The following is a 15,294-nucleotide window of genomic DNA, read 5'->3' as shown; positions in this document are numbered from 1 at the left end:
TGAGTTGAATAATTCCTTTTATGAATCTTTAATTATCATGATATATAGGCAATAACTTTCTCATGATGCATTATGACACAATGCAGACCAGTACTTGAGGCATCTATATAAACTATAAATCCACCACTACCTGATGGCAATGCCAGTACTAGTGTCGTTGTGAGCTTTGCCTTCAATTTCTGGAAACTCTCTTCACATTTCTCATTCCACTTAAATTTAACTCCCTTTCTTAGGAGCCTCATCATAGGCATAGTGATTCATGAAAAGTCGTGTATAAATCGCTTGTAATAACCTGTCAGACCAAGACAATTCTTTATTTTACTTACATTCTTCGATTGTACCTAATTCATTATTGCCTCAACCTATTAAAATATTTAAGATCCATTTATCAAAATCTATTAAGGTAAATGAATAGAATTTTTTTTGTATCAAAATTTTCAATAAGGATAGTCATTCACCTTAGTTGCGTCCACTGAGACTCCATTCTTCGAGATGACATGTCATAAGAACATGACTTCTTCGAGCCAAAATTTATATTTTAAGAATTTGGCATACAATTGATGCTCTCAAAGGGTCACCAATACAATCCTCAGATGGTCCTGATGCTACTCTATATTCTCGGAGTACACCAAGATATAATACATAAAATTAATCACAAATGTATCTAGATAAGGTCAAAATACTCAATTCATCAGATCCATGAAAGCAATTGGTATATCGATGAGTCTGAACGGCATCACCATAAATTCGTAATGTCCATACCTTGTCTAAAATGCCTTTTTTCTGAATGTCATCATCCTTGATTCTAAGCTTATGGTACCCGGACCTCAGATCAATCTTTGAAAAGACCTTGGCCTTCTATACCTGATTGAATAGGTCTTATATGTGGGGCAAGTGATACTTGTTCTTAACAATAGACTAGTTAAGCATTCTTTAGTTGATACATAACCTCATGGATTCATCATTCTTTTTTACGAATAACATCGGTGCTCCCCAAGGTGATACACTTGGTTGCATGAATCCTCGCACCATCAATTCTTGCAGCTGCTTCTTTAGCTCCTTGAGCTCTGCTGGTGCCATGCGATAATGTGCCATGAAAATCAGTGTTGTTCTAGGCACCAACTTAGTCTCAAACTCCACCTTACAGTACAGAGGGAGTCTTGGGAGTTCCTCTGGAAACATGTCTGAAAATTCATGAATGATATCCAAATCCTCGATTTGTATTAGTTTAGACTTCACTCTCATTATAATGACTAAGAATGTAGTGTCACCTCTCTGCAAGTACTTCTAAGCCTTGAGGGCAGTGATTACCCGATGCTTGAGAATAGGTCTCGAAAGTCTGAATTCGACCTTTGACATTCCAGGTCAAGATAAGATGACCTTCTCTTATTTACAAAGAACCCTGGCATAATGCTTGAATAGCTAGTCCATACCCAATATGACATCATACTCAGTCACATTGAGTAGAACCAGATTAGTGGGTAAACTTTGTTCTTCTAGTTTTATGTTCACATCTGACATATAATTTGCATAAACCTCATTAACACCAATCAGATTATACACAACTAATTCATGTTTTAATGACTCGGTAGGTACCCTCAATTGTTTAGCAAAATTTATCGATATGAAAGAGTGAGTTGCACTGCAGTCAAATAAAATGAGAGTCGTCTGACCAAAGACTAACATCGTACCTTACACCAAGTCACCAATTTTCAATTGCTCTGTGGTGGTAGCGTAAAATTGTTCAGACACCTTCTTCTGGGCTGCTTGTGACTGTTGTTGTTGTTGTGGTCCCCCTGTTGCATGTTATGCATCATCGACTTGTTTCTTGCAGCACTTCTTGATGTAGTGTTCGATCTTCCTGCAGTAGAGACAAGCACCAGTCTTTTAGGGACACTGTTGTCCAGGGTGGAAGCAATTATACTTTTGGCAACCTTGGTTATGCACCTACCATGGTCTATTTTTTCCATTTTACTTTTGCTTCTTTGCTGGTGGGGTGAACTTCTTTCAGCCAAACCTCTTCTTGAAGGTTATTTTTTGACCTCCGAACTTGTTCTGCTGAAACTTCTATCCTTTAGTCTAGTCAGCGTCTAACAGGGTCGCAACCTGTCCAATATCATCATGAGCCTCGAGAGTTAAGTTGATATTTCTCATAGTTATTTCAGGATCTATCAGACTTAAATATATTCATTACCTGGATGGCCTTGTCGAGTGATTTTTATCGTCGAGTATACAGACGGTTCCTCAAACCCGCTTTCAAACCACAGGCAAATTTCATCGCCCTATCCTCATTGATCGTGCAGATGTTCAAAGAATATCATTCCAAACTATGAAACCTAGTGATATACTTGGCTAAGGTCGAGTCACCCTGCTACAAGTCTAAGAACTCCTACATCTACTTGCATTGTTCGTGCTTAGGAAAACAGGCAGCATTGAAAACTTCTATGAACTGAGCCCAAGTCACTAGTCCACTATGGAATCAGACCTCATGAGTGGTCTCACAACACTTTTTTGTGTGCTTCTTGAGTATATAGGTCCCAAAGTTGACCTGACGATCCTCCAAAACCTCGAGAACACAAAAGATTCATTTGATCTCTTGTAACCAATTCTATACTGCCTCTGGATTTGTTTTTGCCGTAAAGGCAAGTGGATCCATGTCCGTAAATTTTTTATAAGAAACACCACCCTCTGCAATCAGCCTGTCCTATGCCACTTGTTGAAGGTTTGCTTCCATCTGCTATATGGCAGCGGCTTGTTGTCCCACAACCTCGGCTAGGTTGTTCAAGGTATTCACGATGTCACTACACCTATTTGCCCAGGCCATCTAAAAAAAATTAACTGTAGTAAGTTATAAGTTTATCTGGACTATGAACTCATCAAGGATCTGCATTAAGCCCTTTCCTATTTGCTATAGTGATGGATGAGCTTACGAGATCAATTCAAGAAAATGTGTCGTGGTGTATGTTGTTTGCTGATGATATTGTTTTGATTGATGAGTCTAGAGCTGGGGTTAATGCTAAGTTATAATTATGGAGGCAGACATTGGAAGCAAGAGGTTTTAAGTTGAGTAAGAGTAAGACAAAATATATGGAATGTCGGTTTAGTAAGCAACGAAGTAGTGATGGGAGTGTAGTGAAGCTTGGTGAGCAAGAAATATCGGTGGATGACTATTTCAAATATTTGAGATCTATCATTCAAAAGTATGGAAAAATTGATGGAAATGTAAATCATAGGATAAAGGTTGGGTGGATGAAATAGAAAAGTGCAACTGGAGTGTTGTGCGATCATAGAATGCCATTGCGGTTGAAGGAAAAGTTTTATAGGATGATAATTAATCCCACTTTACTATATGGTACGGAATGTTGGGTTGCCAAGAGATAACATATTCAAAAAATGAGTGTAGCTGAAATGCATATGCTTAGATGGATGTGTGGAAATACAATAAAAGATAAGATTTGAAACGAGGAGATACGTAAGAAGGTAGGCATTGCATCTATTGAAAATAAGATGAGAGAATTGTTTACGGTGGTTTGAACATATTCGGCGAAGGCCTAATGATGCTTCAGTTAGAAGGATGGAGAAATGGGAAAATATATTAGTTAAAAGAGGTTGGGGTAGGCCTAAGAAGACTTGGATGGAGATGATAGGAAAGGATATGAATGCTTTGAACCTCACCAAGCACATAGCATTGGATATAAATGATTGGAGGAGAAGGATTCACGTGGAAGACCCAGAATGATTTTCTTTTTTGGTTCATATCGCCGACCCCAATTGTTTTGGGATGAAGGCATAGTTGTTGTTGTATGAACTTGCTAAATGATAACCCTATTAATATTTCTAGGTTCTCATTCACACACAAAAAGTATATTTTAATTTATTAAACAATATAACAATAACTCATTTATCATATACTTACAAAGCTATGCAGGGTCGTTAGAAGGGCTATGACCTATAAATTCTTGTCTTGCTTTGATACCAAAGCTGTAACGCACAAAAGAATCTTACTGAATCATGCATGTTATGTACAACATGGTAATGCATATACATCCATGTTCCGTCTGGGTATACATGCAACCCAATATACAAGAATTCTCTACGTATATGTACAACATGCTTGTTCATATACATCCATGAAATTTGTGTGTGCATGGATAGCCTGAACATAAAAATCAAAATTTTATTATTGAAGATCACATAATGATTTAAGCCTACAAAGTCTCTATTTTCCTATATAGAAATACAATAAGAGATAAGTCTAAAATATGTATTTTGGTAATGCAGAAATGCAACATAGGTTAAGTATGAAGAGCCTATATTTGCTAATGTAGGAAAAACATGTAATGTGCATGTACGATTTGCATTTACTAAAGCACCTATAAACCTAAATTTGCACATCCATATCCCTATAGACCTATATATATATATATAGATTCAAAATCACGTTTTGATTAATACCTTCACATGAATATGCAGATCCATGATCACTCATGGATCTGCACATTTATATCCCTATATGAATAAGCATATGGATTTACCTATACTTATAAGTATGCAGATTCACAACACACATTGATCAACATATTTATAAACACATTTACACCCACATGAACAGGCTTATATATATATATATATATATATATATATGAGTTAGTAAATCCATGTGCACCCATATGCAATGTTAGAAGAAACCTATGTCAACCATGGAACCCATGGCTGTCATACATATATTCAGATAGTGTATCACATACATGTGCCCCATGGCATCATGCACATGCATAGAGACACTATGGCCTTACCTTAATCGATGAACCAAATCTCCACATAAAACCGTGGGTATGGATCGATCGATTGGCTATCGTCCTCCTCCTAGCTACATGTTGTCTAGCACCTCCAAAACGTGTGGAGGAAGGAGAAGAATACAAGAGAGCAAGAGGAGAAGAAGAGGAGAGAGAGAGAGATGAGAGAGTTGATCTTCACATAAATGCTAAAGGGGCACAAGGCAAGGGTCATCCCCTTATGTGAGAAAATGAAATGTTGAAAAGAAATAACCAAGTGAGAAAAAAAAATAAAATGGAAAGAAATTTAAGACTTAGGTTTCTTTCCAAGTTCTCTCCCTCCAAAACCTGTGGGAAAGAGAGATGACATTCTTTTATTTTTTTATTGCTTACTTAGCTTTCTAGATTAATACATATATAACTGAGGGAGGTTGAGTATGTGAGTGTGACTCCTTCCTTAAGGACCACCCCAAAAAAATGGAAATAGAGAGGGGTGCCACCCCCTTTCCATTGTATTTTCTCACTCTCAAGGTAACTCCTTGAATATTTTCTTTCTATATTTATTTATTTTTCTCTTATTATTGCTGTGATTTTCTTTTTATATCTATTTCTGTTTTTTTAAATTTGTCTCACATGCCAAAATAAGAGAGAGATGCGGGATCGATTTTCCCCCTCTTTGGTAGGTGGGTCCCACTAGGGGGCCATCCACCCTATCCTCTATAATTTCAAAAATTCTGTTTAAATTTTAGTATTAGTTTAAAACTCTCATTTTAAGTTTCCTATTTTATTTTGTATTCACATTTGCATTTTATTCTATTTTGGATCAACCAAAATTTTAAATCCAATTCTAAAATGGATTTTGGATTTCTCCAAGATCCAATACCCAAACTCCAGATCCAATATAATTGGATCGGATTCAATATAATTTGATGGGATCCAAAAACAAAAATTACTGAAGCTAATTTTTTCATTAGCCCCTAAATGATCAAGACTATAACCAAATTAATTTTTCTTTCCTAACCTACTTGCCTTAAATAGTTTTTCTTGTTTTAATTTTATACCAAAATGGCATGGAAGGGCGTTCCATTAATATTCAAAAATCCTAAATTTAATTCAAATTCAAACCCAAATGAAACTCCAAGTTAATTCCACTGAAATGGCAATTTTAAATCAACTTTAAATGAAATTCAAATTTACTTTAAATTCCAATTTCTTTGAAGTTTAAATCAAAATAATTCCAAATTAAACCTAAAATTAATTGAATTACAATCCTACTAAAATTCAGGTTAAATTCACACTGAATGCTTATTTTTAATATGGATCAAATCACTTAGGTTTTCAGGTAGGGTTTTGGATCCTGAATCAAAATCCAGTTCAGTTTGGGTTCTCGATAGAGAGTCAGTTTAAACACTCAGAAATAATGATCCAAATAGGGCAATCAACTGAAAAATTGTATTAAATTAGTAAAGAAATCCTTGAAAATTCTTAAATGTTACAGGGTGAGAGGGGCCATCTCTCCTGGTAAGAAAGACTCCTCCACCCCTTCCCTAAGGAGTCTTTCCTATCAAAATGTGTATCTTTTTCAAAATGTTTCTTAGAAAAATATTTTCGCTTGTTTGAAAAGGTCAAAAAAATCGTATGGTTTTCTAACCGTGGTTCACTTTTTTTAGATGTTTCCCGATGTTTATGGTCTTTATTTCTTAAAAAGGATGTGTTCCACCAGTGCACTCAAAGTGTGCACGCTTAAGTTGTGGACATACAGGTGTGAATCCCCAACATTTAATTGGTTTCTTCCCGTTCATGAAAGATTTTAATTTTTTAGTATTTTTTTAGAATTTGACTTCTTTGATGTGATTGAAATGGTTTGTTTAGTAGGATTGGCTCTTGGATCATTCAGTTATAACATCTAAAAAGTTTTTTAAAAGGCTTAAAAAATCAACAACCTAAAATTTTCATTAATTTCAAAGTTGGCAAAATGTATTTCTGTATTGCAAACATGATTTAAGAGTTGATTGTTAGTAAGTGGATCATGTTGAACACATTTGTCAATTCAAATTTGCAATACATGACCTTAAACATTAGAAATTAGTGTCATCCACACTATTTATATAGATGATAGAAAGAACTTATATATATATATATAGTCACTAGAGAATTGAAAATATGAGAACTAATATGTGAATCACAAATTTTTATGGATTTTTTAAATCTAACCATAGGAATATGATCTACATGCTTGGTTTTATAAGAACCTGCTCTTGAATTATCCGATTTTGATGCATAAACGAGATTTTTTAAGGCTTTAAAATCAATGGCTCATAATTTTCATAAATATTCAAGCATTTAAAAATCACATTTTTTTATCAAAAATACACTATGCAATTATTGATTCCTATCAAATACACCTTGCCAAGCATATCTACATGGTTGAATTTGTGAAAAAAAGTGTTGAAAATGTCTGTATTTCTAGTTCTCATATGTTAGTTCTCACGTTCTAGTGAATATATATATATATATATATATATATATATATATATATATATATATATATATATATATATATATATATATATATATATATATATATATATATATATATATATATATGGGTAAATATTGACTACTAATGAAGGTACAAAACTGATGAGCAAGATATCATAGGTGCAAGTTGTATCAACTCAATCTAACCACATAGATGTGTTCAACATGGTTTGTTTGCCAAGGATCAAGCCTTAGAATGTGTTTATCTAATGTAAAAATATGATCTTTTAAGTTATGAAATTTTGGCACATTGTAGATCGTTAATTTTTGTACTCCTTTAAAAACATAATTACTTGTCATAATCACATGATTCAAAACAAGTTTCCTACTAAACAAATTATGTAAATCACATCCATAACAATTGATCTACAAAGACATAAAAACTTTTGAAGAAAAATTTGATTTCTACTTGTTTGTTTTGTACCTTCATTAGTAGCCCATATTAACCATATATATATATATATATATATATATATATATATATATATATATATATATAGAAGAGTCAATCAAGTTGACAATCTAGTTTTAAATATTACATATAATTTTCTATTAATTTGAACTAGTAGATGTATTTATCATTGCCCGTTTACTAAAAAACATGCCTTCAATTGACTATTTGGTCTTTTATTGCAAATTTAAATACAATATCATATATGCATTCCACTAAAAAATGTGAAGATTATGCTTATATATATAGAGAGAAGGGTGTATCGTTGTACACTTAAAAAATCCAACCAAAATTGCGTGATCAGTTATGCAAAAAAAAAAATCTCAAATGCATTGTGCGGCACTGCAAAACTGCCGTTGAAAGTCTGAAATCTCAAAAAAAAAAAGGTGTGCAGCATTACACCGGGCATTGATGATACCCGCTTTCGTGTATGTGTTTATATATATATATATATATATATATATATATATATATATATATATATATATATATATATATATATATATATATATAGAGAGAGAGAGAGAGAGAGAGAGAGAGAGAGAGAGAGAGAGAGAGATTCCATTTGCAAGGATAGGTTTACATAAATTTCAAAATCAACAACATACAAATTCTATAAATTTTTGAGGCCCCAAGTAATTTCTGATAATTTATAATAAATCAATCATGCTGAATGCAGCCGTACGGTTAGAATTAAAAAAAATATTTCTTAAGAAAAGTTTTCATTATATATATATATATATATATATATATATATATATATATATATATATATATATATATATATATCTATATATAGAATTAGCTGCTTAAAGATGTTGACTTTGGATATAAAATAGATCCAACGGTCAGACTGGTTTTTTCCTTTTGGTTTTCGCCTACGCTCTTTCCCTCGCGTTGCCCTTTTCCTCTCCCTCGTTCCCTTACCGGACCAGCGGACATGGTTGGCGGCGGCAGCAGTTCTTTGCGACGGCAGTGGAGAAGCACGATAGATTATTTCCTCTCTCTCTCTGTTTTCAGCCATGCTCTCTCTCTCCTCTCTCTCTAGGCTGCCACCCTCCTCCGCTCTTCTCTGCAAGGAGCCCTCTCTCTATCTCTTCGTACTGTGAAAGTGGAGACTATCAACCCCTCTCTTTACGCGCGCTCCCACTTGCTGCTGTGAAGGTGGAGACAATCGACCCCTCTCTCTACACACTCTCTGCCCCAACATCTCATCCTTCTTTCCTGCAAAAAGCCGTAAACGATTTATCTAAGCTTTCATCCTTGGGTTTTCCCCCATCGCTGCTCCTTTTGTCTCCTTTGGGTTTTCTTAAAGCCGTAACCCCACTCTCCCCCCTCTCTCTTTTTTCCCCTTCCTCCTACTCCTCATCTGCTCTTCTCCTCCTCCTTTTCCCCCTTTTCTTCACCTCTACCGCCACCTCCTCATATGCTCTTCTCCTCCTCCTTTTCTCCTTTTTATTCACCTCTACCGCCTCCTCCACCTCTGCTCTTCTTCTGACTATTCCTCCTCTTCCCATCTTTCTCTGCCTTATCCTCCCCTCCTCCACTTCCACCTCTCTCTCTCTCTCTCTCTCTCTCTCTCTCTCTCTCTCTCTCTGCTGAAGAGTACGTGGGTGCGCTTGCTGCTGGTAGCGAGAATGGTGGAGTTGCTGTTGTTTTTGATGAGATTCCTTATATAAAGCTTTTCCTCACAAGCATTCTAAGGAATATGCCATGTTCGGTACCTCTGCTCCACCTCTCAGACAGGTGATATCCCTTGGGCAACAACGACACCTTTGCTTCACCTCTCCCACCGGTGAAAGCAATCAGACAGTAGCACCAGCTGCATCTGCATGTGTAAAAAGAGCAGATTGAGCGTGCCGGCAAAGTTTCGGGTGACAACAAAGGCCGACGGTTCTAAGGTACCTCTCTCTCTCTCTCTCTCTCTCTCTCTCTCTCTCTCTCTCTCTCTGGTGTGTGGCCGTGAAATGCAGCACATGTGGCGGTGATTGCTACTGCATGGAATCGTGAACCATCGCTGCTCCTGGAGTCGTCCTTGGGTTTTCTTTCTGTCTTCATTTGGAGTTCTCTCTTTGAGTCATCGTCCAATATCTCTCAGTCTTCATCTAAGCTTTCGGCTTTACCACAGTTGCTGAGAGGAGTGTCAGTAAGCTTATCTACATGTCTTCCTCGCCATGTTTCTTCTGGGGTATCGGTTCCAACCACCCTTTGCATGTCAACCAGCAGACCCTTCTCTCCATTTAGGACACTTTAAATGACTGGGGCGCTGCTTTTGCACTCCGACAATAGGGTTTTCATGTTGCCCTTTCGTTCTGACTATCGTTCAAGTTATTCTCCTCTCTTTCGGTCATTTTTTCTTCATATGTAGCTTTAGGTTTGCTGCTCCCCCAGGATATCTGGCATTTCATCCGTATTGTTAGGAGGGCGGGCGCCTCTTCAGTATTGCTCGGTGGGGGTGTTGCTTCACACACCATTTTTCTTTCAGGTTTTTCCTAGTTGGGGTGATGACTGGGATTGGCAGGATGTTAAGCCCTTCTAACAACTTTCTTTCTCCGGATTTCGTTATTGCGCTCAGTTGCACTGTGCAAAGCCTGGGGACTGGTGGTGCGCCGAGTGCTTCTCCCTTAATTTTTGAAAGCGCGTTACATGTCATCGTTGTGCCACATCTTTTCTCTCTCAGCAGCATCCAATATGGAAGAGTAAGCATGCCATAGCCTCCCCGAACAACTATTTGCGGCAGAAGTCGATTATTGGCCAGGATAGTGGAAGATCAAAGATGCTTTGCCGCCACGCCTCATTCTCTCTTTGGGTGCAAGTTGGCAAACTGCATGAGCCCAAATAATCTTTTCAAGCTTTTAAAATCGGATCTATCTGGGTTTCGATCAGCTAGTCGCCTGCATTGCCCATGTTGTTCACTGAAAAAGCCTTCGTGCAATCAGTTGCGGCACCATCTTCGTCATATCCTGTTTTTGGTGACTACTCAAGCTTGCTCGATGCTTCAATCGTTTCCCGCTCCTCTATGTCGCCATCATCGCCTTTGGTAGGTACTCTCGAAGATAGTGAAAATCTTACCTCTGATGACTGCTCTTCTGGCAAGCTGTCCTTCATCCTTTCGTTTCCCCATACTCTTGGTTTGTAAGGGTTTGCTGAGCCTTTATCTCCAGGCGCTCCTTCCAAAGGTGCTTTGTCGGTGCATAGTGATGTTGGTGCTCTTCTCAGGAACTCGTTATTTTGGAATCCACACTCCTTGTTCCCACGTAGGTGGTTTTTTGGTTTTCGATTCTTTCAGACGCCAAGAGCTTCTTTGTTTGGTGCTATCGAGGCTTTTGGGAATCCGACCTATAATGATGGCAATCATGCCCAGTAGTCTGCCACCATCTCGTTTCCACGTGCTCATGTTTCCAATATCTCTGCTGTTAAGGCCATTGAGCCATTATCAGCGAGCGCTTCGACCTGTGCTCTCATTTTGCACGATTTTGTGGTGGCTTCTGGAGACGTGTGGCTCTCGTAAGCATTAGTTTTTTTGAAACTCGCACTTCATCCTTTTCCCATGCAGGCATTTCGATGGCCTGACGATTCATGTTATGGGTTTCAATGCCCTATCCTATCGAGCTATCAACTGCATGATGATCCGCTTGCAGACTTCTTTCCTCCTAACTCTTGCGGACTTCGTGTTTTGTCAACCTTCGCATCTGGCAATCGACCAAGGTTCGTCTGGGGAGCCGGTTACCTTTACCTTTGGAGACTCATCTTCTGCGGGTGCTGATCCTACAGTAGGGCAAAACCATCTCTTTTCTATGCTGGGTATCGAAGTTGATGAAACTGCCCGGCTTCTCGATATTTCTCTTTCCTTGCAACAACTACTTCATATTTCAGGCGTCATGCTTGCATCTGTTGCTGCGGTCTCCGACCTTCTACCTTCCTTTGCGGTAACTCAATCTGGGGTCGTTCTTCATATGTCGACTCCCAACTCGTTTCCCCAATCAGGTGTTGGGGCCTATTATGCCCGTCGAGGGCGTCGTTGTAACCTGCAACCCTCGACCTCTCATGCTGGTGGTTCACCTCAGCGTTCAGCCAGAGCTCACACCCCTCGGAGTTTTGCTCACTTTCAATTATGAAGACTCTATGCTGAAATATCAGAGGGTTGAATTCTCCCGACAAGCGTCTATTCCTGGCAAACTGGATTCGCTAGGAAAAGTTAAATCTCATTGCCCTATAAGAAACAAAAATGGAAGACGTCTCTCGTTCTGTTGTTTCTGAAATTTGGAGAGGGGTGAACTTCTTCTTTGAGCCAACGGTTCACTACGCTGGTGGTATTCTTATTCTCAGAAAGCCTTCTCTGGGTATCTCCCAAGTTGACGATGGCCTGTTCTATCTTTTGATTGCACTTTTCTTGAAAGCGGGAACTCATACAACGGTGGTTACTATTGTCTATGGCCCCAACTGTCCTCCCCTTCGACTAACGTTATGGTTCGATTTGAGTAGAATTATCAGTTCTTTTGGGGAGTTGCACCTTCTTATGGGGGACTTTAACTGCTTGTTGTCTATTCATGACTCAAATCCTCCCATTTCTTCGACTGCCTCTATGCGGGGTTTTCAGGATTTTGTACAACAACATTAGCTTTACCCTGTTCCTCCTACCGGTGAGCCTTTCTCGTGGTCGAATAGAAGGTTTCACTCGTGCTACAGGCTGCTCGATCGAGTGCTCATCTCCCCCGATCTGCTGGAGATTCTACCCGACATCACCTGCTTTCTGCTTCCTCCTTTTGTCTCAGACCATACCCAGGTTGTCACTCGTTGGGGGGAAGGTTTTACCTCTGTAAGGACTTTCGTCTTTGAAAAGTGGTGGTTGAAGGAGCCGAACTTCGAATCTGTGGTCTACCGTTCATGGAGCAAGCCTCCTATTGCAATCTGGGCCGTCATTCAGTGCCATAAGAAGCTTTTCTGCCTCAGCCGCAACATCAAAGCTTGGCTTCTGAATCATAATATCAATAAATTTCAGCAAATAGACGCTTGGGAGCAAGAGCTGTCGACCATTCATCATTCTATGTCTTTCTCGAACTCCCTTTTTTATTCGACTATTCAAAGCTTAAAGGCCAGATCCACTGAGCTTTCCTTACTTTTGCAAACATGGCGGATCAATGATGAAATTCGATGGAAACAACGGGCGAGGGTGCATTGGCTTGCGACTGGTGATGACAATACTAGATTTTTTCACTCCTACGCTTCGCACCGCCACAGGAGGAACGCTATTCCCTCTATCTTCATTGGGGGAGTCAGCTACTCCATCGATAATGTTCTTCCAGCGGTTTTTCACTATTTCAAGACCCTTTATGCTGCCCAGACCTCCGTCGATGGCACTATTGGCCCTCTTCTCATATGGGCTATTGATCAATCTCAAGACAGAGCTATGCAATCTAAGTTTGCTGACGCTGAAATCATTTCAGCTATCAACAGTCTTTCAGGATGAAAAGCTTCTAGCTATGACGACTTTCTCATGAATTTCTTTCGTATCTTTTGGTCTTGTATTTAGGATGACTCTATCAATGTATTTGTTGAGTTCCATCGCAACTACCAGTTACCGGTTCACATGCACTTAGCCATTGTCTCTCTCATCTTGAAGGATGTGGCAGCCTCTGATATCTTGAGGTTTCGTCCAATTTCGGTTATGAGTGCGCTCTACCGCAGTATCGCTAAGGTTTTGGCCAATAGGCTCAGAACCGTTGATGTTCAAATCTTCTCGGACTCCCAGTTCGCTTTTATCTCCTACAGGCGGATTCAACACTCATTCATCTTGGCATCAGAAGTTCTTCACTCTTTGCATATCAGCGGCCAACCTTTCTTCTATCTCAAGCTCGACTTCCATAAAGCCTTTGACTCGGTCCATTGGCCATTCTTATTCCACATGCTTACCAACTTCGGTATCGGTCGTTGTTTCTCTCGATGAGTGCACGATTTGGTATCAAATGCTCACTGTTTGATTAAGTTTAACGGAGCAAGAGGTAGGTAGTTCAAGCTTGGGCGCGGTATTCGGCAAGGCTGCCCTCTCTCCCCTTTATTATTTAATGCCATCGCCGAGGGTCTCATGGTGTTGCTCAAGAGGGAAGTGGATAAAGGCATAATTGATCACATCGACATCCAGAAATTCCCCCACCATATTCTAACCTATGCTGACGACATGATCATTTTCGGCCATGCTTTCGTGCACAGATGTTGAGATTCAAGCTCATCCTTCAGTTTTTCCTCTCTCTTTCAGATTTATCCTTTACAACAACTACTACGCCTTCATCCCAAAACAATTGTGGTTAGCGATATGAACCAAAAAAGAAAATCATTCTGGGTCCTCCACATGAATCCTTCTTCTCCAATCATTTCTATCCAATGCCATGTCTTGGGTGAGGTTTAAAGCATTCATATCCTTTCCTATCATCTCCATCCAAGTCTTCTTAGGCCTACCCATACCTCTTTTAACTAATATATTTTGCCAATTCTCCATCTTTCTAACTGGAGCATCATTAGGCCTTCGCCGAATATGCCCAAACCACCGTAAACGATTTTCTCTCATCTTATTTTCAATGGATGCAATGCCTACCTTCTTACGCAACTCCTCGTTTCGAATCTTATCTTTTATTGTATTTCCACACATCCATCGAAGCATACACATCTCAGCTACACTCATTTTTTGAATATGATGTCTCTTTGCAACCCAACATTCCGTACTATATAGTAAAGCGGGCCTAATTGTCGTCCTATAAAACTTTCCCTTTAACCGCAATGACATTCTACGATCGCACAACACTCCAGTTGCACTTTTCCATTTCATCCACCCAACCTTTATCCTATGGTTTACATCTCCATCAATTTCTCCATCCTTTTGAATGATAGATCCCAAATATTTGAAATAGTCATCCACCGATATTTCTTGCTCGCCAAGCTTCACTACACTCTCATCACTACTGCGTTGCTTACTAAACCGACATTCCATATATTATGTCTTACTCTTACTCAACGTAAATCCTATCGCTTCCAATGTCTATCTCCATAATTCTAACTTAGCATTAACCCCAGCTCTAGACTCATCAATCAAAACAATATCATCAGCAAACAACATACACCAGGGCACATTTTCTTGAATTGTTTTTGTAAGCTCATCCATCACTATAGCAAATAGGAAATGGCTTAATGTAGATCCTTGTTGTAACCCAACTGTTATAGGAAAATTGTTTGTCACCCCTCCACAAGTGCGGACATTGGTTACTACTCCTTCTTACATATCTTTAATTATACTAATGTACTTGAGAGAAACACATTTCTTTATCATTGTCCACCAGAGAACATCCCTAGGTACTCTATCATATGCCTTCTCTAAATCAATAAAAACCATATGCAAATCTTTGTTCCTCTCTTTATATCTCTCAATAATTTGTCTAAGAAGATGTATAGCTTTTATAGTTGATCTTCCAGCCATAAAACCAAATTGATTCTTCGATATCATGACAACCTTCCTCAACCTATGATCAATCACCC

General features: G+C 38.7%; 1 protein-coding gene across 1 annotated transcript; it reads left to right on the top strand.

The window, feature by feature from the left end:
- Positions 1-11,995: 11,995 nt before the first annotated feature.
- Positions 11,996-13,237, top strand: LOC149828744 (uncharacterized). Its single transcript, XM_090017129.1, has 2 exons — positions 11,996-12,237; positions 12,457-13,237. Exons 1-2 carry the CDS (start codon positions 11,996-11,998, stop codon positions 13,235-13,237), a joined length of 1,023 nt encoding a protein of 340 aa, XP_089873255.1.
- The last annotated feature ends 2,057 nt before the right edge of the window (positions 13,238-15,294 follow it).

This window comes from Nuphar pumila, chromosome 9, assembly GCF_984573655.1.
Source record: "Nuphar pumila chromosome 9, dmNupPumi1.hap1.1, whole genome shotgun sequence".
NCBI classification, from domain to species: domain Eukaryota; kingdom Viridiplantae; phylum Streptophyta; class Magnoliopsida; order Nymphaeales; family Nymphaeaceae; genus Nuphar; species Nuphar pumila.
Note: the sequence above shows the minus strand (reverse complement) of the source record. Positions and strands in the feature narration are given on the sequence as shown.

Excerpts from the sequence above, each read along its gene's own strand:
- LOC149828744 (XM_090017129.1), top strand. The coding sequence starts at position 11,996 with ATGGAAGACGTCTCTCGTTCTGTTGTTTCTGAAATTTGGAGAGGGGTG. Across the intron at positions 12,238-12,456 it reads CCCCTTCGACTAACGTTATG|GCTGCTCGATCGAGTGCTCA; the intron begins GTTCGATTTGAG and ends CTCGTGCTACAG.